At 35.2% G+C, this 27,976-nt stretch overlaps 1 protein-coding gene across 8 annotated transcripts in view; it reads right to left on the minus strand.

Moving 5' to 3' along the window:
- The window catches only part of TUSC3 (tumor suppressor candidate 3), a 181,580-nt gene that overhangs the window by 81,802 nt on the left and 71,802 nt on the right, over window positions 1-27,976 (minus strand). For all 8 annotated transcript variants that reach the window (XR_012328975.1, XR_012328974.1, XM_019921440.3 and 5 more), the window contains exons 3-5: window positions 23,575-23,692; window positions 19,065-19,205; window positions 14,960-15,100 (exon numbers count right to left, since the gene is read on the minus strand). Coding sequence is in view for 6 of the 8 variants with exons in the window: in XM_019921440.3 (XP_019776999.1) it covers window positions 14,960-15,100; window positions 19,065-19,205; window positions 23,575-23,692 (400 nt within the window). In the remaining 2 variants the exon portion in view is untranslated. The remainder of the gene's footprint in view (window positions 1-14,959; window positions 15,101-19,064; window positions 19,206-23,574; window positions 23,693-27,976) is intronic.

The raw sequence follows: 27,976 nt of genomic DNA on the forward strand, positions 1-27,976 counted from the left end.
TCAAACAAGGGTTGTAGGTATGGTGAGAAATCCTTGGAATCTGGACATATTTGGAAGGAAGAGTCAACAGGATTTTCTGAAAGATTAGATGTGGGGTATGGCAGGGAAGAAGTGGTAAAGGAAGACTATGAGATTTTTGACTTGAACATGAGAAGTCAAATGCTATGGGAGAATTAGGTCTGGGGCCTGAGATGGGGAGTCTGTCCTGTACCTGTTCATTTGGAGACACCCAGTAGACTTCCAGGTAGAGGTGCAGCATGAGCTAGTTGGATTTATCAGTCTGGAGTTTACAGGGAAGATCTGGCCCCAAGATAAAATTTAGGACTCAATAATAGTTAGACAGTATTTAACCTTTAAAGCTGGACACCAATTTAGTAAATATAAATAGAGATGACCAAGATCAGAACCCCCTGTTAAGACCAAAATAAGTGCAGAAGATAAAAAATGAATGAGCAAAGATGATTAAGAAGTAGCAGTCAAAGAAGTAAGGAAAATCACGAGTGTGGCCTCCTGGAAGACAAGTGATTCTGGATGAAGACATCAGTTCTGTAGCTACAGAGAGAGCAGTAATATGAAGACCCAGAACTAAAAATTGAATTTATTTCCCTGGAAAATATTTGTGCCCTTGACTAGAGCATTTTCAATGGAACAGTGAGGCAAAAGCCTTATGAAAAAATAAGGAAACAATGTAGACAACTGTTTCAAGGAGTTTTGCTCTAAGAGGGATCAGGTAAATAGAACAATATCTCGAAGGGAAAATGGTGTCATGTCCCTTTAGGATGAATAAGGAGATGTTTGCACTGCTAACGAGAATGATTCAGTAATAAAAGAAAAAATTAGGATGACAAAGAAAGAGGGGAGAATTGTTGGAAAACTGTCACTGAATACATGAGATGCGATAAGATCTAGGTACACAAGTGGGGGTGTTACTCTTAGATAAAAGCAGAAAAGGTTCAAGTAATACAGCAGTACACAGACTCCAAGGGGCTGTGCATAGAATGCAGTGACGGAAGGAGATCTGGGTACTTAAATGGGATAAAAGCAAATCTTCATTTTCACTATCTTCTAATATACCATTTCCTTCAACTATGAATGTAGTTGACAGATCACAGTAGTTTTAGCAGCACCTGTGATTTTCGTGAGGGAAATGTAAATATCTTCATACTATAACATTTTCATATTATAACAGTAACTATCTCAAAATATTGTTTATATTCAGACTACTTGAAAACTATGGTAGTTATTAGATCCACATGAGGTTTGGTGATTTAATGCATTAATAGGAAATATATATATTCCAATATTATAAATTTTACTTACACATAAGAGAAAATGCTCAAATTTTAAAATGAGATGTTAAAATTAAATAGCAATAGCTACACTATCTATGGTTTGCTACAGAAGTTTTAAAAAAAATTCATCTTAATACATGATTTATTCAAAATTCCAAGAAATGGTTCAATAAAAGAAAAGCCGGCTTAAACATGGTGTTTAAACATGAGTCATTTCAAGTAGTGACAGATGTATTTACAGTATTTATTTATAATTACACAGAGCTGTGGCACTTCTCACAACATACTAAACAAACATAAACTTCTAAAATGCAAAACGGCCCAGATTTATAGAAACTCTTTTTCTAAGTAAGTATAACTGATATTTCCTGTTTTGATTTTAACAACTGAAATGTCCAGTACTTCACTGCTCTCATTAGTTTGGAAATTTAAATTTTTGTAATTAACTTAACTAGAATTTTATTTATCTATTTACTAAAATATTCATGCAGAAAAGGACATGATTCATAAGGGTACATACAGTTCAATGAATTTTACATGAGCACTTGTAACCAACACTGAGATCAGGAAGTGGAATACTGTTAGAAAAACAGGTGTCCACTGATGCCTCTTCCTAATCATTACCTGCATAACCCTCCAAAGGGGTAAGGATATTTTTTTGAAAATGCTGCATCACAGAGTATGTGTATACCAGGCTTTAGTGGACTAACCAAACATTTCTCAGAACTTTCAACCAAATTTACACTCCAGCTAGCAGTGTTTCAGAGTTCTGGTCCACTCACATCCATACCAACAACTGGCATTATCTCTTCATGTGTGTGTGTGTATGTTCATCTTGGCTATCCTGGTAGAGGTGTGGCAGGCCATACTATAGTTTTTTTGTTTTGTTTTGTTTTTTTATTGTTGGCTGCATTGGATCTTCGTTGCTGTGCATGGGCTTTCTCTAGTTGTAGCGAGCAGGGGCTCCTCGTTGTGGTGTGTGGCTTCTCACTGCAGTGGCCTCTTGTTGCAGAGCACGAGCTCTCTAGGCATGCGGGCTTCAGTAGTTGCAGTAGTTGCAGTTCAGTAGTTGCAGGCTCTAGAGCACAAGCTTAGTAGTTGTGGCGCACGGGCTTAGTTGCTCTGTGGCATGTGGGATCTTCCCAGACCAGGGCTTGAATCCGTGTCCCCTGCATAGGCAGGCGGATTCTTAACCACTGTGCCACCAGGGAAGCCCTATACTGCAGTTTTATTTCAGAATATCCAGATGATTAACAAAGTTGAATATGTTTTCATATGTTTACTGAAATTTGAACGTTTTGGTAAAGTACCCAGCAAGTCTTTACTCCTCTTCAAAATTTGATTATCTGACTTTTGCTTATTGTTTTCTAAAAGTTCTTTATATATATAAAATAAGTAAGTATACACATAGCAAATAATCTTTACCAAGCTTGTGACTTGCCTTCCTTTTCATTTTCTTAATGGTATCTTTTGGCAAACAGAAGTTCTTAATTCACTGAAGTTCCGTTTACCAGTTATTTCTTCCATTATGGTCTGTTTCAAGAAATCTTTGCCAATCCAGCAATCATAAAGATAAATACCTATGTTTTCTTCTAAAAGTGTTAATGTTTACATTTCACACTGAGATGCACAACACACTGAGATTCACAATTCACCTTTTATTTTATTTGAGCTGTAACTGACATACATTATATTAGTTTCAGGTGTACAACATAATGGTTTGATATCTGTATATATGGGGAAATGATGACCACAGTAAGTCTAGTTTAACATCTGTCATCATACATATATAGACTATCTTTCTTGTGATGAGAACATTTAAGATCTATTCTCTTAACAACTTTGAAATATGCAGTACAGTACTGACTATAGTTGCCATGTTGTACATTACATCCCCAATAGTCATTTACTTTATAACTGAAGTTTGTACCTTTTGACACCCTGTGCCCATTTCACCTACTTGCACCACGCACCCCCTCTTCTCTGTATCTCTCGGTTTGTTGGGGTTTTTTTTTTGGGGGGGGGGTTGCTCTTTTTGTTTTTGTCTTAGATTCCACATGTAAGCCTTTCTTCACTTGGTATTGGGTTGGCCAAAAAATTCGTTTGGTTTTAAGTACACATTCTTCAGTTTCACCAAGAACTTTACTGAACAACGTATTCACTAACCGAACGAACTTTCTGGCCAACCCAATATAATAATGCCTTCAAGGTCCACTTATGTTGTCACAAATGGCAAGATTTAATTTTTTAATGGTTGAATAATATTCATTGTATTTACCACAATGTCTTTATCCATTCATTGATGGACACTTAGACTGTTTCCATATCTTGGCTATTGTAAATAATGCTGCAATGAACATGGAGGTAAATATATATTAGTTTTTTTGTTTTCTTCTGATAAATATCTAGAAGAATTGCTAGATCATATAGTAGTTCTACTTTAATTTTTTAAGGAACCTCCATATGCTATTCCACAGTGGCTATACCAATTTACATTCTCACCAGTAGTGCATGAGGGTTCCAACACTTGTTATTTCTTGACATTTTAATAATAGCTATTCTTACAGGTGTGAAGTGACATTTCATGGTGGTTTTTATTTGCACTTCTCTGATGATCAGTAATACTGAGCATCTTTTCACATGTACCTGCACCATCTGTATCTCTTTAGGAAAATGTCTATTCAGATCCTCTGCCTATTTTTTAATTGACTTGTTTGTTGTTTTTACTACTGAGTTGTATGAGTTCTTTATATATCCTGGATATCAACCCCTTATCAAATACATGATTTGCAAATAGTTTCTTCCATTCAGGTTGCCTTTTCATTTTGTCGACCTTTGCTATGCAGAAGCTTTTTAGTTTGATGTAGTCCCACTTGTTTATTTTTGCTTGTTTTGCCTTGGTTTTTGATGTCAAATACAAAAACTTATCACCAAGAACAACATCAAAGAGCTTACCACCTAGGTTTTCTCCTGGGAGTTTTATCGTTTCAGGTCTTACATTCAACTCTTTTATCCATTTTTGAGTTAATTTCTGTGTACAGGGTAAGGGTAGGGGTCAAGTTTTATTCCTTTGCATGTGGCTGTCCAGTTTTCCCAATACCATTTATTGAAGAGACTGTCCTTCCCCAATGTATATTCTTGGCTACTTTGTCATAAATTAATTGACCACATATGTGTGTGTTTATTTCAGGGCTCTCTATTCTGTTCCATTGATCTGTATGTCCATTTTTATTCCAATACCATTATATTTTGATTACTACAGCTTTGTAATAAAGTTTGAAATCAGGGAGCATGATGCCTCCAACTTTGTTTTTAAGACTGATTTTGCTATTCAGGGTCTTTTATGGATCCATACAAACGTTAGGATTTCTTCGATTTCTGTGAATTTTGATAGGATGGCACTGAATTTGTACATTGCTTTGGGTAGTATAATATTTGGTAGTTCATGTTAACAATACTAGTTCTTCCAATCCATGAGCATGATACAACTTTCCATTTACTTGTATCATCTTCAATTTCTTTCATCAATATCTTAATAGTTTTTGGTGTACAGTTCTCTCAACTCCTTGGTTAAACTTATTCCTAGGTATTTTATTCTTTTTGATGAATTGTAAATGGAATTGGTTTTTTAATTTCTCTGATAGTTTGATATTAGTATATGGAAATGCCACATAGTTCTATATATTGATTTTTTCTAGCCTGCAAATTTATTGAATTCATTTACTAATTGTAGTAGTTTTTTGGTGGAGTCTTCAGGGTTTTCTATATACAGTATTATGTTATCTGAAAATAGTGATGGTTTTACTTCTTCCTTTCTGATTTGGATGTCCTTTATTTCTTTTTCTTGCTTAATTGCTCTGACTAGGACTTTGAATATGTCAAATAAAAGTGGTGAGAGTGGACATCCTTGCTTTCTTCCTGATCTTAGAGGAAAAGCATTCAGCTTTTCACCACTGAGTACCATGGCAGCTGTGGGCTTGTCATGTAGGGCCTTTATTATGTTCCCTCTGTTGAGAAATCTTATGATAAATGGAGTATAGAAGCTAGGTGGTCACTCCATGTACTGGATCTTCACATTGAGGCTTACTGGCGACTTTATAATAAGCAAAAAACTCAGACAACCACATTCAAATGCAAAAAAAAAAAAAAAGGCAGGTCCATCTATCTATGAGTAATTTTAAAATGTTCTTCGAGTTTAGTGAGAACATTATCTATCCTCCTGAAGGAAAATTAAGTGCTAGATTTATTAAGAAAAATATACCCTAAGAAGATATTAATTCATTATATTGTTGCTATACTCCTGACCCAAACAAAAATACACAGAAATAACGGACATACCTGTCTTCAAATGGGCAAATGATTCAATTGCCTGATGGGAAAAACTTTTTATTCAAACAAATATTATCAGCAATTATTTGCTTTTCACTTGGAAAGAGAACAAAATAATATGCCACAGAGATCGTACCTTTATGATACTACAAAGTACATAATTTTATTCAAGAAAAATTTGAAAGAAAAAGGAGCTTATTCCACTCTATTTGAAGTCAGAGCTGCCCTGACTTCAGAGCACTCACAAAACAATACATTTCTACTGATACACCATAATGTATAGACACCAAAGAACCTTTCAGGAATTGTGAAAATTGTGTAATAATATATATTAGTTTTTCATAAAACTAACATAATTAAACTGATATAATTTCTTTGAGACAGAAGAAACATTAAGGTATGTGAATCATCCTATAATGCAGAGCATCAGTGTTAAAAGGCAGAAAACAGCTTCTATCCTACTGAGATTTACTGTAATAATAAGGTTTGGGTTATTAGACCTTTTAAATGATGTTTTATCTTTCATGGTTTTAACTCGCAGATTCTTAGGATGTTTTTCTTTGTGTTTTTAATGAATGTAACTACTCCTCACACTCATATTTCTGGTTTGAAATGACAGCCATCTCTGAAGAGCATTAGCCTTCCATGAAGCTCTGCATTCAAGGGCTACAAAACATAACATTTTAACTCATTTTGATATTCCTAGTCAACATTTCTTCCTGAAGACCATAAACTATATATCTATCCTACACTCCCTGAAGTTATGTACCGGTGTAGTTCAATACTTTACTCAACCATTTTGCTTTAAACTCACCATGAAGCACGTACTGTGTATGCTTATTGTCCACCATCCTCCATCTTTAGGGGGTGGAGGAAGTTTGGAAAGCCAAGTTAAACCAAAACAGAACCAATGTATATTCAGCTCCATAATCATCAGTACCTATTAAATAGTAGTTAACAAGCACTTTTTTCCCCTTAGGAAGCATGAGACCAGGAAGTACTTACGAATACTCCTTTACCTATTTTTTTTTTAAACTCAAAACCAGGAAGCTCCAATGTCTATGTATGTTTCAACATTTCCATATGTTACCTCCCCTGTGCAACTGCAAGCTTTGTCTCTATCCTACACCCTAAAGCACTATGAATAGCCTTCTCTCCCCAGTATACATTTCATTCTTAATCCCGTGAGTCATAAACAATAATACGAATATGATAATGAAAAAGAAAAAAATTACCAGCCACAGAATACAGTCTAAGTAATCCCAGAAGTACTTCTGCACAGGTTCAGTGGTAAGACACAACTGCTAATTGTAGGTAGACTTGTTCTTTACTAAGAAGTGAGCATGTGGCTAGAAATTCTCTACCGAATTGTTTTTCTCATTATTTTCCTTTTGCATATAAATTTTTTCATTACAGAAGTGGTCTGCTGTTCTATAGTTCATTACTATTTTTATTTTAGGAGCTTTCATTTTACTGTGCAATCCAAGGCTTTCATCAGAGTTTCTACAAATCAGATGACAAGACTTTGCCAAAAATTATTTTAAAATATATTCTCATTTCCAAAGGAAAATGGGATATTGGTTGCTTTTAATAGACAGATGTTTAAGAATCTGAATAAATGCTTCAGCATTTTGGATAGCCTCTTAACTTTGTAAGGATATCCCAAGAATAGGATTTAAAAAAAGACTGGAATTGAACAAATCCAGTTTTTCACTTGAAAATAGTTTTTCTTTATAAACAAAAATCAAGTTTGCAAGTTTGGGGTGGTAATGGTGACTATCAGACAGAAAATGGTAAAGGAGATTCAAATTATTTATCTGACCTCATTGTTTAAGTGACTTGAATAGTTTCATAAGCCATCAGCAGATAAGAAAAAAACCACACAAATGAACATTTTATATTCAGAGTAGTTTTCAAATGTATTGTTTGAAAACATGTCTGTTCTCTGCATCCTGTTACTGACTTCTGAAAGGCTGCCACTGGGGAGCAGATATACCTGCCCAGATTTCCTTCTCAAGTATGTGTTTGTGAATGTTAGAATATCTTCTGTTATGCCAAGCACATTAGCTTTCAAGGATTCAAAGAAGAAAAACAAATCTGCATGATGTAGCAGAGGTGCAAGAAAATTGATTGTTGGAGTACTAACATACATGCATCACATAAATGTTCTTAGGCATTTATTTACAGTCCTAATGGCTCACTGCATGCCCTGGGTTAAACATCCGGCATACGAGACACGTGCCCAGATTTAGAGAACCCAGCACTGTGAAAAGAATACAGAACTTGAAGTCAGACACACACACAGAATCAAATCCCAGTTAACCATTTTCTAGCTGTGTGAGCTTCTGCAAATTGAGTTTACTGAATCTTAGTTTCCTTGTTTAAGGATAATACAAATTCCTTTTCACAGTTATTATAGGGAATAAGCATATAAAACATACCCCAAAAGAAGGAAGCGATGCAGTAAACAGTAATGCCTGTTATTACTAACTTTCAACAATAATTCTGGGGCTCTTCTCAAGGAGAGAGAATAATGAAGAAGGCATGCTAATGTCATCTGAGTCCACGTCAGCCACAGGATTACATCTTAAGTAGACAGTTTTTTAGTAGACTGAAACAGTGACAAAATTTGGTATATTGATGTTGAAATACTACAGGAGTTTTAACTTTACAACAACACTTTGAAAGAAGTGCTGTATTTTTACCCAGAAACTGGGTAGTTTTACTGAATGAAGCAACCTGAGCAAAACCCAAAACGCTTTGAAACGTAATGACTATGGTGACTGAGATCATCCATAGTATCCAGTTATACTAAACAGAGTATAAACTAATTCATCTCTTTTAACTCAATTATCAAAAAGTGAGAAAATATTAAGACACTTTCCTTGAAAACTCTTATCTTCCTTACTCTAAAAAATCCAAACTTCACATTTGTACTTCTCTATCTACCACAAAGCCATAGAGATTCTCTGTGAATTTCTAGACTCTAGTTATTATTGCAGATGATGGGTGCTTTAAGATGATTTGCTTGGGCTGCTTATTAGTCTATCCTATCACATCCAACTCAGTCATAAACACCACTAATTCTTGGTTGAAAAGAAAAATGGAAGGAGGAAGGGCTACTGCAAGAAGGCAAAAGGAAAAAACTGACACTTAGCATATACATTTGTATGCATATATATTAAAGTTTCCTCTTTTGTTACTTTTATTTTTAAGAACCATTACTTTTCTTCTTCCTATTGGGAAAGAGACTATTTTCAATTATCTATTGAAATTGTTTACTAATGATTCTTGGGGACTGACTTTGAATTCAGAAAACTGTTCAACTCTAGTATTAATTTCATTATTGGTTCTCCATAAATTGTGATGACATTTCCATATGTCATACCATAGGCAAATCATATCTTAGGTAAATCTCTTTTTTTACACTTTTTTGTTCCCTGTATTTCTTTTTCTGTTCTTAGGCTTTGACTAAGACCACTAGTAAAATGATGAAAAGCAGGTGATTGTAGGCATCATTTTAAGTTATCACTACTAAGATATTTGCTAGAGATTTTAAGATACCCTTAACCTAATTAAGAAAGTTCACTTTCTTAATTCATCATGAATTAGCTAAATTTGGTTGTTAACACGTTTTCAAAAAACTTTTTGCTTCTATGTTCATAAGCAGCATTTGCCATATACCATGGCATACCCTGAAGGTGGTGAAAGTAAGCCTCTGTGACAGCTACTGGCACGTGCAGAAAGCCAGTCAACTCTGCAGGACTAGGAGAAAGGACACAAACTAGAGCATTCAGCAACACCCTAGGGAAAGTGAGCAAATGGGAGGCTATCAGCACCCAACCTAGCTTTACAAGATTGAGAGAAAGGATACAATCTTGAGTATGCCCACAAGACGGAACAGGATTATCCACAGAAAAGATCTGAGAAAGCCTCAGAGTCCCTAACATGACTGAAGAAAGGAATTTCTCTCCCAAAGCCACCTAATTTTGGAAGAGGTACACTTCTTCAAATATGAAGAAAGCAATGCAAGACTTCAATTTCAAGGAACATGACACCATCAAAGGAGTACAATTTTCCAGTGACCAACTAATAAAGAATTCAAAATAGTTGTTTTAAGGAAGCTCAGTCAATGAGCTACAAGAAAACACACAAAGATAATTCCATAAAATCAGGAAAATAATACATGAACAAAATGAGAAGTTTAACAGAGAGATAGGATTCATAAAAAAGAACCAAATAGAAATTTGGGAGCTGAAGAATATGACAAATAAAATGAAAAATGCCATAGAGAATATCAACATCAGATTGGATCAACTGGAAGAAAGAATCTGTAGAGATCACTTGAAATTATCCAGTCAGGGGGAACAGAGAAAAGAATAGAAAAGAGTGACAAAAACCTACATAACTCTAAAAGGAACTATCTGTGCATTACTGGAGTCCCAGGAGAAAAGAAGAAAGGGGCAGAAAGTTTAAGAAATAATGCCTGATGAAAAGAACCCCCAAAACAGAATTAAATCTGAATTTTCAGAACTAGGAAACAAATACAACTGTCACTGAACAATATATTTTTAAAAATACTTATACATATGTATATTTACATAAAGGTCTTTATAAACATAGGAAAAAGTCAAAGGATTGCTTTGCTTATTAGAGGTTATCCCTAGGGAATGTCCCTTCCTGATGTAATTAAAATTGAGGGAAAAAAGATAGTTTTTAACAGCAGTAAAAGTAGACTTATTTTCAAAACTACTCTCTCTAAGCATATTTGCTAAACACAAACATGTGCACAATCCTGCCCTAATTTATTTTCTCCACTTTGCAAAATACTTTTCTCCCAGCATAGTACCACCAAATTTCAACCCTAAATCATCTTCTCCAAGATACACCCCCTTAAGGCTATCAGTGTATTTCTCAGCAGAAACCTTGCAAGCCAGGAGACAGTGGAATGAAGCATTAAAAATGCTACAAGAAAAAAAAAATGCCAACCAAGAGAACTTTACCTGGCCAAGTTATCCTTCAGGGATGAAGGATAGATAAAAACTTTCCCAGACAAACAAAAGGTAAGAACTTCATCACCAATCGATTTGCCTTACAAGAAATACTGAAAAACATTCTTCATGCTAAACACACTGGTAAAGGCAAGTATATAGTCAAATTCAGAATACTCTAAAACTGTAATATGGTACTAGAAAACAGTTAATAAGATAACATTAATAAGTCCTTATCTACCAAAAGTTACTTTAAATATAAATGGATTAAGTTATCCAAACAAAAGGCACAGAGTGAACGAATGGATAAAAAAGGAAGACATAACTATATGCTGCCCTCAAGAATCTCACTTCAGCTTCAAGGAGACAAATAATTTCAAAAAAAGGGATGGAAAAAGATATTTCACACAAGTGGAAACCAAAAGAAAAAACAGAGTAGCTATGCACTCATCAAACAAAATAGACGTGAAGGAAAAAATGATTGCAAGTGACAAGGTAAATGAATAAAATGAAAGGGGAGACATTAAACTCATACTACAGAAATACAAAGGATTATAAGAGACTACTATGAACAACTGTACGCCAACAAATTGGATAACCTAGAAGAAACAGATAAACCCTTGAAACACAAACCTATCAAGACCAGATGGTTTCCCTGGAAAATACTACCACACATTTAAAGAAGAATTAATACCAATCCTTTTCAAACTCTTCCAAAAAATTAAAGAGGGAACACTCCCAAACTCATTGTATGAGGCCAGTATTACACCGATATGAAAAGATAAAGCTACAGATCAATATCCCTGCTGAATATACATGAAAAATTCTCAACAAAATACAGTAAACCAAATTCAACAGCACATTAAAAGAATCACACACCATTAACAAGTAGGATTTATCCCTGGGATGTAAAGACGATTCAACATCTGCAAATCAATCAATGAGATATATCAATTAACAAAATGAATAAAAATCACATGATAATAGAAAAAGCATTTGACAAAATTCCACATCCTTTCATGATAAAAACTCAATAAATTGGGTATAGAAAGAATGTACAACAACATGATAAAAGCCAGATACAATAAGCTCCCAACTAATATCATGTTCAACTGTGATAGGCTGGAAGCTTTCCCTCTAAGATCAGGAACAAGAAAGGGTGTCCTATCATCAATCTTATTCAACATAGTACTAAAGTACTATCTAGAGCAATTAGGCAAGAAAAAGAAATAGTGGATATTCAAATCAGAAAAGAAGTGAAACTGTGTTTGCAGATGATATGATCTTCCTAAAGACTGCACCAAAAAAGGGTTTGAACTAATCACTGATTTCTTCACTAAAGTTGCAGGATTCAAAATCAACATACAAGGACTTCCAAGGACTTTCCTGGTGGTGCAGTGGTTAAGAATCTGCCTGCCAATGCAGGGGACACAGGTTTGAGCCCTGGTCCAGGGAGATCCCACATGCCGTGGAGCAACTAAGCCCCTGTGCCACTGCTGGGCCCGTGTGGCACGACTACTGAAGCCCACACGCCTAGAGCCCATGCTCCACAACAGAGAAGCCACTGCAATGAGAAGCCTGCGCACCGCAACAAGGATTAGCGAAGAAAGCCCACATGCAGCAATGAAGACCCAACACAGCCAAATAACAAAACAAAACACAAAATCAGCATACAGAACTCAGTTGCATTTCTACACTAATAATAAATTATCCAAAAAAGAAATTTAAAAATCCCATTTACAACAGCATCAAAAACAGTTAAATTCTATTCCTAAGCATTTTATTAAGGAGGTGAAAGATCTGTGCATGACATTCATGAAAGAAATTAAAGAAAACAAATGGGAAGTATCTTGTGTCCAACTATAGATATCCAACTACCTAGATTGGAAGAATTAATATTGTTAATATGTCCACACTACCCAAAGCCATCTATAGATTCAATGCAATCATTATCAAAATTCCAATGGCATTTTTCACAAAATTGAAAAAACAATACAAAAATTCATATGGAACCACAAAATGATCCCAGATAGCCAAAGCAATACTGAGAAAAAAAAAAAAAAAAAAAGTGGGAAGCATCACATTTCCTGAAATCAAACTATATAACATAGCTACAGTAATCAAAACAGTATGGTACCACCATAAAACTCACATAAACCAATGGAATAGAACTGAGAGCTCAAATAACTAATGCATATGCCATCAATAAATATTTGACAAGAAAGCAAAGAATATACAGAATATACAAAGGGAAAGGACAGTCCCCACAATAAACAGTGCTGGGAAAAGTGAATATTCACATACAAAATAATGTGAATAACTACTTCCTATCTTATACTACTCACAAAAATCAACTCAAAATGGATTCAAGATTTAAATATAAGACCTGAAACTGTAAAACTCCTAGAAGAAATATAGGGAAAAAGCTCCCTGACATTAGTCTTCACAGCAATATTTTGAATATGACACCAAAAGCTTTTCATTTTGTTGATGAGCTTTATAGATTCCCTTTACTGCTCCTTGAGCCAGAACCACAGATATCTTCTAGATATCTTTGCTCCACATGGCTCACTTTCAGCTTTCACTCTGAACTGAGTTTAAGTCAAGAAAAACCAAAATAGTAAACAAAAAATTATCAACCCTCAACATCTTCTAATTAGATGTCATTTTGAAAGCTGATGTTCTTACCTGATCTACCTGCTGACACTTTTTAAAAACATCAAATACTTGAGCCTTGCATTCTCTCCAGGTTTTATAGTTATATCACCAGGAGAAAAAGGTTGGCATATGTATAATGCCATCTTACCTATAAACAGTGTCATTTTTTAAAACCATGATTTCTGTCTTATAACTGACTAGCAATAATCCTTTACATATTCTGTGTGACAGCACATAGTCTGCTATTGCATTTTGATCCAAACTGACAATATCTGTCCTTTGATTGAGGTACTAAATCTGTTTATATTTAAAGTACATAAGTATATTGATATGATATGACTGATATGATGGTATTTAGGTCTGTCATTTTTTAAATTGTACTGGGTTTCTTGTGTTTTACTCCTCTGTTCCTCCTTTCATTCCTCCTTTGTGTTAATTATATATATTTAGTATTCCATTTTAATCACTATCTTTGCTTTCCAGCTCATCTCTTTGTATTATGTTTTCAATTGTTCCTCTGAGGATTACAATATGTATCTTAAACTCATCCCAGTCAAGTTAAAGTTGATATTGAACCACATCAGGTAAAATATAGGAACTTTTCAACAACATAGCTCAATTTATCCTTTAACATGCTATTGTCATGCACACACAACAAACCCACCAATCCATCAATGCAGTGTTATATTTTGCTTTAAACAGTCATATGTCTTTAAAATATAAAAAGCAAAGAGAAAAATATTAACCCACTATAATTAGGAAAACTCCATTTTCTAGTAAGAATTTAAGTCTGTTTGCATAATATAGATATTATCCTACCATTTATATTATTTTACACCAATATTTTTAATTAGTATAACTATTAAATATCAGATCTATCACTGAATATATTTTATTTATATGCTGTTCACATTTCCATTTTATTAGCTAATTATTTTTTTTAATTTAGCACAATCATAAAGGGAAGAAAAATTCTTTTAGTACAAACTGAAATAGGATCACGTTCACCTGGATTCTCCTAATAGTATCCTATCCAGGTCTCCTGATCCCAGACATACCCTTCAATTGATTGCCCACTGCTACCAAAGTGATCATTCTAAAACATAAATGATGTCACACACTCTAGGAAGCCTGTCATGACCTTCGTCACTCAAGATTAGGTGACCTTCCTATGATATTTTGTGCTTACCTCCATCACAGCATGTGTAACATTACACTGTATTTGTCTTCTGATTAGCTTGTATCCCCACGATGAATTACGTACAGGTAGGGTCTATGTCTTACCTTTATACCTCCAGTACCTAATAAACATCAGGAACATAGTAGAGACACAAGAAAAGAGTTGCTGGATAAAAACAACTGAATGAGTACATTTCCAACTGCTTCAGTTTTAAGAGTCTCCAAACTACTAATTCTTAGTATATTTCTAAATGTATTCAACATACATTCATTTAGCACTTGTAATATGCCAAGTACACAGGGAAAGACATTATATTTTAAAAGTGAAACGTAGAAGGAAGATAGCACAGTCTAGACTAACTGAACTTAAATTATATCACCTTCAGTCCTAAAAAGTTAATTCCTCTCATCCAGACTTGATTTCCATTATAGTAATAATCTGGCTCATTTTGTTAATATTATACAACTTATACCATTACACAAAGAAATAGGGTAAATGTGTTAACATACCAGAGATACCATGGCCCAACCAGTCTTGTTATAGATGAACTCCAAGTTGTTCCTTCTTAAATACAGCAAACCACCCACAAGTGACACTAACAAGGCCAAAGCAATGGTGCCAGAGTAGTTGGGTGGTCTGAAGACACGAATCTGCAAGAATACAATGAAAGTTTTTAAAGTTAAAGAAAAATATTAATCTTTTTCGCTGAACCATATTCTAGTCATTCCAGTCTTATTTTTATTTTTTTTTTTTCATTCCAGTCTTTTAACACAAATAATTCAGAAAGGTGTCACCTTACTTTTCATACCTGGAAATAACATTCCTTTTGCTCTTTATGAGTCAAAAAATACATGCCTTAAAACATCATGGCTATGTAACACGACTTGCTCTTAAGGTGCTTTTAGGTGAATACAGTTAAATATATGCAAAACCTACTTATATTCATCCCAGAGCTGTTCTGGTTCACCCATGGAACATGGAATCATCTGGTAAAAAGTAGAGGTGAGATGGGGGGGTATAATACTTGTATTATTTCGAATTGGAACTTTTTAAAAGGTTTTAATAGCTTTATTGAGCTATAATCCATATACCATACAATCCACCCTTTGAAAGTACACGATCCAATTTTTTTGTTAGCATATTCACAGGTATGTGCAACCATCACCACAGTCAGTATCAGAACATTTGAATCACTTCAAAAGGAAATCCCATACCCTTTAGCATTCACTCCCTTATTCCTCTCACCCTCCAACCTTAAGCAACCACTAATAACTCTACTGTCTGTCTCTATACATTTCCCTATTCTGGAATTTCATATAATATGTAGTCTTTTGTAACTGGCTTCTTTCACTTAGCATCATCTTTTCAAGGCTCATCCTTGTTGGAAAATGTGCCACTGCTTCATTCCTTTTTATGGCTGAATATTCCATTGTATGGATATCACATTCTGTTTATCCATTAATCACTTAATCAGTTGATGGGTATTTGGGTTGTTTCCACCTTGTGGCTATTATGAATAATGCTGCTATAAACATTCTTGTACACGTTCTTGTGTAGGTGTACATTTTCATTTCTCTCAGGTATATACCTAGGAGTGGGATTGCTGGGTCACATAGAAACTCTATGTTTAATGGTTTGAGGAATTGTCAAACTGTTTACCAAAGTGGCTGCACTATTTTGCATTCCCACCAGTGGTGTATGTGGGTTCGTATTTCTCCACTTACTTGCCAGTGCTTATGACATCATTTCTTGATTCTAGCCACCCTAGTGGGTGTGAAGTGGTATCTCACTGTGGGTTTGATTTGCATTTTGCTGATAACTAATGATGTTGAGCATCTTTTTTGTACTTACTGGCCACTTACATACTTTCCTTGAAGAAATGTCTATTCACATCCTTTGCCCACTTTTTAATTGGGTGGCCTTTTTATCGGTTATTAAGAGTCCTACTTATATACTAGATATAAGTCCCTTATAAGAAAAATGATTTGCAAACACTTCTCCCATTCTTGGGTTGTCTTTTCAGTTTTTGATGGTGACTATCAAAGCATACAGACTACTTTTTTTAAAGTAGCTGTAATTTTCACAGACCTTGGTTCCAGTAACATTCCCCATGAGAGGAAACCAAGGCTCCTAGGAGAGATGGCTAACTGAGCACTGGGTAGAATACATGTGTAGATACAAGATGATCCTGAGACATATTATGTCAGAAAGTAAGAAAGTGTTAATAGAAAATGATGGAGACATGTTACAAGGACAGGGAAGCCAGCATGAAGGGACACCCACTAGTCAAATCTAGAACAATTTTGGCACCAAAACATTTAGGCACAGTAATAACTTATAAACCATTGGAGGAAAAAAAAAGCAATTCATGAGTCTGTACCAATGAATGAGTAAGTGATAAAGAGGGGAGGACTCTTGCTTACAGCAGAATGCTATGAGCCAACTAGAAATATGGACAAAGTGCTAGAACTGGAACATCATCATTTTGCAACCATCATGATAAAAACTGGATCAGGCAAGGTTCATCAATGGATGCTAAATATTGACAAAATTTTGATGAGGAGTAAGATATTTGCATGATCTTAAGGTGTCTCCACATAGATAGCTTACTAATTAGAAAGTGGGGGGGGGGAGAATAGTAATTACATAATGGAGAAATGAAAGACACCATGATAAGATGTTCAAAATTAACATCACCAATGAGGGACAGAGGGCATCATGGGCTATACATGTAGTTAGAACAAAACATGACCTCTGTGGTATTGTGGTCAAGAATGCATTAGCAGAATCCAGTCAAAAAAAAAAAAACATCAGGCAAATCAAATAAGGATCATTCAGTTCAAAAAGTGCGAGAGGATTATATTCTTCAAGATGTCAAAGTTTTAGATAAGTTATGGAAATGTTCCAGGTTAAACAAGGTTAAACAAGGCTAAAGGACAAGTAAATTTAATACCTAACTCTAGACTGGATCTTGTACTGAAGGTGGGAAAATATTATTAAAGGATAGTATTAGGTCAACTGACAAAGCTAGAATATATACCATAGCTCAAATAGAAATATTATACCAGTGTAAATCTGTGAAGGTGGTAACTGTACCATCTTCATGTATTTCTTAGGAGATGCAATTCACCTTAAAATGGTTCAGAAAAAGACCGTGTGTGGGTGTGTAAGTATGTGTGGAGAGACAGGGTGGAGGAGAGGTAAGAATAAGAATGGCAAAGCAAAAGTTGTAAAAAGTCAACACTATGTGAATCCTGATAAAGGGTATACACTGGAACTATTTATACTATTTTCATCTGTGGAACTTTTTAATTTGAAATTATTTATAAATAGATCCACATTTGTAAAAAAATATATATCTACTAACAATGTGTAAGTATGATAATAGGTTAGAATCATTTCTGATTAAAATTTAGTATTTCTTATAAAGAATTAATAGTACTTTTCCATATTACCTTTAATATTTTGTACCAAATAAATGATACATTGTAGAGCTGAATATTTGCCAAAACATTTCCAAAAAACTGATGAGTTAGGAAGTAAGTTTAGCCACCGAAATATCATTAATACCTATATTATTTTATTTACAATGACGGTAGTATAATATGAGAGACGTCTTTCTCAACTGAGAATAAATGTGTTTACACCTTATTGTAAAAATCAATGCTTCTGAATTACTTCTAAGGTAAATATAATTTTAAAGTAGCTGGTTATAATTGTTCACCGTAGAACATTCTGGTGACATTAAGCGCTCCACACAGACATGAACTATCATCAACATTTTTGTTCATTTACTTGCTGAATAAACTGTCTATACATCTACACTCATATTTATGCTTTACTGAGTCATACTATAAATACTATTTTTCTAACCTACTTTTTCACTTGTTATACCTTAAGCTTCTTTCTACATCAGATATTCTTGCAAACCACTGTCTAGACTCTGGCACATTTAATTAGTCTCTTATTTTTACACATTTGATTTCTTTACGATTTTTTCCATTAAAATGAACTTTAAAATTTTTTTCCTATGGTTAAGAATTTAAATCATTCCTGATTATATCCTTAAGTTAAATTCCTTCAAGTGGAGTTATTAAGTTAAATTCCATAAAATAAAGACATGACACATACCATTAGAATAGTTACACCAATTTATAGTCCCAAGCACAGTATATGTCAGTGGCATTTTCTCACATGGCTCATGAAAAAGTGGGTATTATCCCATTTTTATTTGCTCAAAGGATAGTTAAAAATTATACATCTGGCTTTTTAATTAGAATTTCTTTGATTACTAAGACCGCTGAGCAACAGTCAGTATATTTTTTAGCCTGTGAAATTACTTTGTGCCTAACTTATGTATTCTTTAATGGTTGCCTAACTTATGTATTCTTTAATGGTTCCCTGATATTTTAAGAGCCATTATTTTAAAAACCATTTAAATTCACCTAACTCAAAGTTTAACTTACGGCTATCAGATGCAGTTTTCTTGAAGCAAGGAGAAATGTTCCATAGAGAAATTGAAAAAAAGAAAAAAATCCTGTGGCTTTATTACAATGTTCTACCAAACCACACTAATTAGCCTGTTATTAAAACTGGTAGGGAATATGAACATACATGAACATCCGTCCTGTCAGCAATCCACTTTGCTAGTTGCTCAGCTGCAAATCCAATTCTTTGAAGGTCAAAAGTATCAGCTCTCTTGGGTCTGCCTTTTGGAGGAAAATGCATAAATGTAGGAGCAGAGTTCATGTTGAGCTGTAAAACATGAGATAAAACATACTAAATACAACATCCCACCAATCTTTATATATCCTTCATCTGACGTTTTATGGGGTTTTTTCCTGCATGAATTCTGGAAAGATAGCGTTTATTATGAAAATCCAAGTGGCTTTCCAGAGCTTAACTACTGTTTTTAGTCATCTTACTATATTGTTGAATAGAAAAGAACTTAGGGATTAGGCCAAGCTTGCCGAACCTTCACATTTAACATACATCATTCACATTCTCAGCTGCATCATCTATTTCATCGGCCATTTCCATCTTTATTTTCTAGAATTCTACAACTAAAGAATGAAATGGTTCAAAGTGCAAAATAGAAACACTGTAATTTGGTGGTACATGGACTGTTTTCACTTCTTAAGCAGTTATTAAAGAAAAAGGACCGGCATTTGATGAAAGATAAATATATCATGTAATTAATTTCAAGTATATTGACTTCTTTGTTAAAACTTTAAAGACTTTTGTTCAACTCCTCCATTATTTCAACTGTCTCAAAATGGTTATAGCTCATAACTATTTTCTAAAGGCAAGCTCCATTTGAAAAGTATACTGAATAAAACACTACTCTAGTATAAACAATATCATATCTAAAAACAAATATGAGGTTAATTTGCATTGAGGAGTAAACAGCAAAACATACATACAGATTAAACTCTTGCTGCCCAAGAATTATGAAAAATGTTTCAAATGAAAGGCAAAGAGATTTTTGGCCCTGACTTCCAATATATAGTTCAGAATTCCCCAATAATGAGAATAAAAAGCAAATTGAAGTAACAGCAAACATCAGATCATGCTTGCTGTCATCAAGGTAAAGATACAGCAGTACCAGCTGTGGGCCTGCATGTTACGGACATTAAGTAATTTTTATTAAATTGAACAGAACACAGTCACCAATTCCTCTCTTCCCTGTGATTTCTCCCCCTTCACATTTTGTTCATGTGTTTCCTGACAGATGCGCAAGAGATAGCTACAGCCAATATGTAAGCCAATATGTAAATGTAAGATTCAAGGGAGAGGAAGTACCCTGCATTAGAACAATCAGAAACTCCACGCTAAGACACTTCACATCCTAGAATTTTAGAGTTAAAAAAATACAATTCAAAGCTTTCATCCTAATTAAAACGTACAAATTCCCAAGGCTACACAAAGCAGGGTACAACACACTCCTGACTGCTAGTGCAGAGCACCTTCTAACACATCATTAACTTTTTGGCCTGCTGTCAGACACTTAGCCTCAGCCATCACACGGGAATCACATATAATTTACTTTCCAAACAAGTCTCCAACAAGCCAGAGATTGTCAAATTTCTTCACTTGTTCTTAATATCATATCCAGACACCACAGCGACAGTGCTTTAAAACATCAGTTTAGAGAGACTACTTCAACAAAATGCGATTCAGTAGTTAGCAAGAAAGAAAACATACGCATTAAGAACCTTTTAGTAGTTCCCAAGTAAAACAAAATATACACTTCGCTATTTTTGTAATTATAATTCCCCATAAAAATCATTAGCAGCTATAACTTTTATGCAATGCTGCATTTTAAAATGAAAACTCTCATTGCTAAGCCAGGGGCTAGGTTTTGGAAAAACAAAGCAGTGCTGTGTTTGGAATTCTGCTGATTCAAAATTAACCTGAGGAAATTTTTCAATTAAAAACAATCTTGACTTCAACTTTTTTTTTTTTTAAATAAAATTTATTTATTTTGGCTGTGTTGGGTCCTCATTTCTGTGCGAGGGCTTTCTCTAGTTGCGGCGAGCAGGGGCCACTCTTCATCGCGGTGCATGGGGCTCTCACTGTCGCACCCTCTTGTCGTGGAGCACAGGCTCCAGACGCGCAGGCTCAGTAGCTGTGGCTCATGGGCCCAGCTGCTCCGTGGCATGTGGGATCCTCCCAGACCAGGGCTCGAACCCGTGTCCCCTGCATTAGCTGGCAGACTCTCAACCACTGCGCCACCAGGGAAGCCCTTGACTTCAAGTCTTACATCTATGCCAAAGTTAAAAAAAATGTTTAAAGCATATAAAAGAACTCAACAATTATATCTAACAGTATATCTATGTTTATATACTGGCAGCCTATATAGTCAGTACCTAGCACAAAGGAAGGATTACTTTGTCCCACAATTTTGTTTGGTTTTCTTTAATCCGAATTAGCTACCAACATTTTAAAGATAGGGAAATTTCATATAAAAATTCATTATTTGGGTCTCTACTTGAAAAACAGATCTAGCTCCACTGGCCTGCATTTCTTCACTAGAGAGAGAGCTGAGCTGCATCTCCCTCACTGGGTCGGCTGGTCCTGTCCAGTCCACTGTAGCCCCACCCATGCCAGTGAAACCAACGGTCAGCTGCATGGCATTCTGCTGATTTTATTTCTTAACAGCAGTTAGGAAAAAAGTGAAATTTGAGTGTTTCCATTAAATATATATATATTTTTAAAAAGACCAAGAAAGATTTTGTTCTAATAAATATCAGAGGGAACATATTTAATTATTCAAGTGAAGAACTAATGTTTTTAATATACTAAGTATGTACATAAACAAAGATCCCATAATGAAACTAAACTCATGTAACTGGTTTCCCTCATTCAGCTTCCACGCCTGGCCAGGGTAGATGTTTGGGCTTGAAGCCTCTGCTCTAGCAATCAGACTGGACCTGGGTGACTGTTTTCTAAGATGGCAGAGAGGATTCATGTATATACTGAGTGAACATATATATTCATGTATATACCAAATGCTATATATATAGCACTACCATCTGATGATCTCTAAGGCCAAGTCTCCTGAGATTCTACACAGACGTATAAATTACATGAAAAAATATTTGGATGTTATAGTACTGTAATTTATCTTTACGAGGTTATTTGAAATTACACATTTATGTTTATGTGTTTTTCTTTATTTTTATATAATTAGCTCCCTAGTCTATAAGCTCCTTATGGGGAAGAGCTATGTATGTTTTTCTCACCAATTCAATAATACTTCTTGAATAGACAAACAAAAGGAAACATGCCCAAAAGGTAAAATAAATTTATAAGAAAAAAATAAATGAAGAATACTAATAGGAAAGCCCAAGGGTAAAGGGTATTGAAGGCAAAAGGAGAGAATTTATTCTATTCAACTAGAAACTGTCAAAGAAGAATGAATTATCAATCTGGAAGCAAGTAAGCAGAAACACTCACTAATGGACCATTTACAATTAGCTTGAGTCTTTACAGAACTAAATACTTTTCCATGACGTGGTAAAGAACTGCACCAGAGTGCCACATGTGAGAAAAATAAAATAGACCAAGATACCCAAACTAATCAATGCTGGGTATGGCACTAAGTTTTACATTTGAAAGGCATGATCAAGTAGTGATAAAGACAAGAAATTAATAACTGCAGGGTAACAGCAGGGATCAAGAAGCCAGACAGCTGAGCTCAAATTCTATCACCATTTTATTTTATTATCTCCATATACTAACTCTGTAACCTTGCACAAGTGATGTTAACCTCTCCATACCTTAATTTCCTCATCTATGAAATAGAGATAAAAACAACATATTTCGGGCTTCCCTGGTGGCGCAGTGGTTGAGAATCCGCCTGCCGATGCAGGCGACACGGGTTCGTGCCCCGGTCCGGGAAGATCCCACATGCCGCGGAGCGGCTGGGCCCGTGAGCCATGGCCGCTGAGCCTGCGCGTCCGGAGCCTGTGCTCCACAACGGGAGAGGCCACAACAGTGAGAGGCCCGCGTACCACAACAAAACAAAACAAAAAAACATATTTCTCTTTGGATTGTTATGAAGCTAAATGAAAGAAAACACATGAAGTACTTAGAAGAGTCCTTGGACTTATAAGGACTCAATGTTAGCGATGATGATGTAATCACGACAAATTCCAACAGGACTGGTATCCTTATAGGAAGCAGGACGTGAGTCCCATTGGGTTAGGGTCCCATCCTTATGACCTCATATAACTTTAATTACCCCCTTAAAGGCCTTATATCCCCCCAAAGCAGCATAAAGGTTAAGTAAAACCTTAATCTTATATAAAATTTCACAAATTTATGCAAAATACCACCCAAACCACATACAATTTATCAAAATAAGGCTAATGCATGTAAACTGCCACTGTATGCTGAAAAAACATACTTCCTCTATAATGGAAAAGTCAAAATGTGTTTATTCACTAATGGCAAAAACTATGTACTGATAAAGGTAACATTGACTGTAATTATTGTAATCATATCACATAATTAATAACTACTCATTGCATGCACTGAATTGTATTTTTATCTGGTAAACAGAGATGCGGCAATCTTAACTAACTCTATTAAATATGTTATTAAAACAAAACTCTTTTACCTGCTGAAAAACATCTGTTCCCTCATCGTAGTCCACCATACTGAAGAAGAGTTTGTTACAAAAAGCAGAGGAATAGCGCCACGAGTTAGCCAGTATTTGATATTCTTCGTTAGCTTGCCTGGTAAGGATAATGGGACAGAGTAGAAACATTATCAGTATTGAAACATTAACAAAGCTATTAATAAAACAGGTAATTCTGGGACAAGAGTTGGTCTGTTTTAGTATGAACTGCAAGCTAAGAGTAGATTTTATAGTTTAAACGGAGGTAAAAAAATAGAATATTCCATGAGGTAAAAATTATACAGAATTCAAACTTTATCATTCGTGAATAAAGGGTTACTGCATCACAGCCACACTGATTCCTTTACTTACTGCTATGTTTGCTATTACACTACATAAGGGCAGAGTGGAGGAGTTCTAATAGAAAGCGTGTGGGCAAAAAAGCCCATCCTGACCCTTTAAATAAGAAGCCCGACAACTCTTTTTACAGGGGATAAAATCATTTTGTGCCGTCTCCTATACATATAACTTAAATCTTCTGATGATTTTTAGTAACAGGCACAGAGCAATTTTTAAGAATTTTGGAATTCACTTTAATGGAGAAATAAAAATCATGGATATATGTTTTAAAACTGTAAATACAGTTGTACTGCACCTTTATATATTCCATCTATCTAAAAATGCATTTACATTCACACCTAAAAGTAAGCAAAAATTTGAGTAGCTAAACCAAATGCCACAAACAAGCTCTTCTCTAAGAGCATATTTACTCCTATTTTGAATTTGTTTCTATTGGACATTTTGTTGATATGGCAGATACTAAAGCTCTATAGTTAGGTGAAGGCAGGGAGTAGAAATAAAGAAACGGTGTTGCTAGAAGGATGTAGGTATAGTCATGGAAAAAGAAGCAACAGTGATTGCTAAAACTTTAATTTTAAAAACAGGGGAGGGGGCTTCTTCCATACGGTTGACTATTCACAGGAGATCTGGGGAGTCTCTCCCAAAAGAAGTATAGATATAAAAAGGTATAACCCCACAGTCACAAAAAGACTTGGAGTGGAGTCAGCAGCAGATAAACGAGTTCAAGAACTATCTGGAAAACATAAGGCTAGTGGAAAAGTTTTGATGGAGGAAGTTACAATCCCAGAGAAGACTGCAGTAAAAGGAGAAGCTAGGAAAAATACTGGATTAGAAGCAGCAGAGATGCTGGCTCTGAGATTTCATCTTGCTAACGAGCTAGCCTATTACTGTTTCATGGATGCTGGCAGAAGCCATGAGACTCCTGGGTTAGAGACCTTATGGACTTCATTCTTCGTGTTTGTTTGCATCAGTTCCCCATGCCCCCAAGTTCATGGGGTAGCACAAAAGGCCCTTCCTGAATACCTGCACACACAGTTCACTGTGTCACAGGACAGCCATACTGAGTTTGGAGGACTTACTGTTTTTATAGCACATGATGATACATCCCATGCTTTGTTCAGTGAAACACATAATGTCACTCCTTAAGGCTTGTCACCGCACACACAACCCTTGGCATTCTTGGCATGCCCAGCAAGAACATGCAGGATCATCAAAGCCCATGGCAGGATGATCATACTGTTGCTTTTCCCAACAGTATTCACAAAAAAATAACAATGCCATATAAAAAAAAAAAAAAGAGCAAGGAAAGTAAAAGAGCGAGCACTTATAAATAGAAAATATGATTTCTCAAATGAAACACCAATATTAGTAGATAAGAGTTAAATAAAATTCAAAGAACAAAATGGACACAGGTGGACAATATTGGTGGGAGGAAGGAGAGAGGTACCTAGGCATATAATCCAATAAGCCCAATCTTCACATAGAAGGAGCCCCAAAAAGAGAAGAGACAAAGGAAATTTTCTGGAAACATAATACAATTAAAGGAGACTAGGTATTCAAATTAAAATTACTTCCCAGGTTCTGAATAAGAGGAATAAGAAAAGACCAACATATTGTGATATTTTACAACACTAGAGGCTGGCAGATAACAGAATAACGCCTTCAGAGTTTTGAGGGCACGTTATTTTCAATCTAGAATTGTATATCAAGCCAAACAATTAAGTTTGAAATAAACACGTTTGAAAAAATGTAAGTCATATGAAATTACCTTAGGCTATAATTGATAGAAATGGTAAAAATGAGAGTGTGACAGAAGAACTGTAAGGAAGGTAAAAGGGCAACTAGAAATATGATGCAGTAGGAAAGGTGGAAGATGTGTAAGAAAGCTGTGATCCAACTACGAAGCTATGAAATACAAATCAGGACAGGAATTTACTTGGACTTCAAGATGAAGAGAACCGATTGTAAGCAACCATTACAATTAGAAAGAGTGGCACGATGCCCAGACTATCATTAAGGCACGTGTGGTCCTGCGACAGGAAAAACAACAACAAAATGAATCTAAAAGGCAAGGTCCAAAGAAGAAGAAAATTAAAATGTATCATAATCTTGATTGCTAGGTGATGGGAAAAGGCAGTCATTTTGAACATTTTCTTTTGCGTCAGGGAGGGGGTCATAAACAACAGCACTGTGGAAAAGGAACCATAATAAAAACCTACTACTTTGCAATTGATGCTATTTCTGTAGAAACAATAAGTCAACCTACAGACAGAGCACAGATGTAATGATGGTTACAGTACAGAATGTAAGAGCTATCAACTATGACAATACAGGATTGGTAGGTAAAAGGGAGGAAGAAGGTGTACTTGCTAATCTTCGACTTAGGAAATCAAGAGATATCACTTACACTTATGAACAAGAAATAGAAGAGCGCTATTTACTGTTTACAATAATAAAAACTATAAAAATGGTAAGGGGTGAGATGAGTTAAATCCTCACCTATTAGAGCCAGAAATGTAAAGATCAGGTCTACTGCATGAAATATATAAGACTAACACTTAGAGGTATGAAAAAAACACCAGAAGAAAAAAACACAAAGGAATAACAGTGATTGCCTGTGGCTAAGTCTGCAAATAAGTGAGTGCAAGGGCTAGGGACATTCTAGGCCCTTTTTTATTAACAAGGAGCACATAACAGTGCTATGATTAAAATATATTTAAGTGGGCTAAATATGAACAAGGCTATAATCTGAGGTCACTTAGCATAAAGACCTTAAGGGCACGTTTTAAGACAGCACAGTACAAAAACCGACCACTGTAAAGATCAGCCTGAGACTGCACTGTGCTCCCTAGGCAGAAAACTATATTGTATACATTCTGAATCTGTTCAAATGAAATAATTACAAACTTTTAAAACTTTGGTGGTTAAATAAGATTTAACCTGAGCACCTAACAGCAAGAAGTGAGCTAATCTCCAAGGTATCTGTTTTCATGGAGTTGACGTTTTAGTGAGGAGACATATAATAAACAACCAAATAAACAAATGAAAATCATTAAAAGGTAAGATATACACTGAGAAAAAAAATTCCATGGAATTGTATTACAGAAAACAATGGAGGATCTACTCAGATGACGCGGTCATAAAAGGCTTCTCAGATGAAGCGACACTAATGCTCAAATCCCAAGGATGAGAAAAAGCCATCGCTGAAAAGAGCTGGAGAACGGACATTTTGGAGAGCAGGAACAGCAAGCACGAGGGCTGGGAAGGGAAAGACTTCAAGGTACTGGAGAGATGAAGCTGTGATGTAAATGGGAACATGCTCTCTGTCTCCTGGAGGGATACACGCGGATTACATGGTTCACACCCTCCCTCATCTATTTAAAACAGTGCCTCACGGCTCCTCTTCGAACCCTAAATAAAAGCAGAGTTAGGACCAATATGAGCCCTAAAATCTGAGTTGATTGTTGTCATATGGAATATAATATTACAGGTAATTATTCATCATTGATTTTCAAAGAAAAAATGTATAGTAATGTCACACGGTGAATTGGCACTGACGATTAAGTAGATCTGAACATCTCTGTACTAATGAACCTTAAGAGACCAGTGCAGCCTTAAAAAAAATCATTAAAATGATAGCATAACAATTAAGAAAGCAGTTTATTTTTACACAAAAGGACATCTTACACAAAAGCACATTTTAACTTTTAAAATGAAACTTAGGGAAATGGCACATCTGCAAAAACTGGCATTCTTATGATAATGATGCTCTGAGAAATGAAAATGCTTCATTTTGAAAAATACACAGGAAAAATACTATCAAATTTTAGTATTCAACATCTGTGTATAGTATCTTATGGAATGACATAAGACTGGGATAATCTTGAACTTTTTTCCCTTATAATGTTATAACCTACCCCAGACCTATTAGAATCTACTAAGTATACATTCATTCACTCATTAATTCACTCCACAAATATATATTAGTGCCAACAATGTGTCAGGTAATGAAGGACTGAATAATAAGTTCAAGGGCCCTGAC

The sequence above is a fragment of the Tursiops truncatus genome, chromosome 21, assembly GCF_011762595.2.
Source record: "Tursiops truncatus isolate mTurTru1 chromosome 21, mTurTru1.mat.Y, whole genome shotgun sequence".
Taxonomy (NCBI): Eukaryota; Metazoa; Chordata; class Mammalia; order Artiodactyla; family Delphinidae; genus Tursiops; species Tursiops truncatus.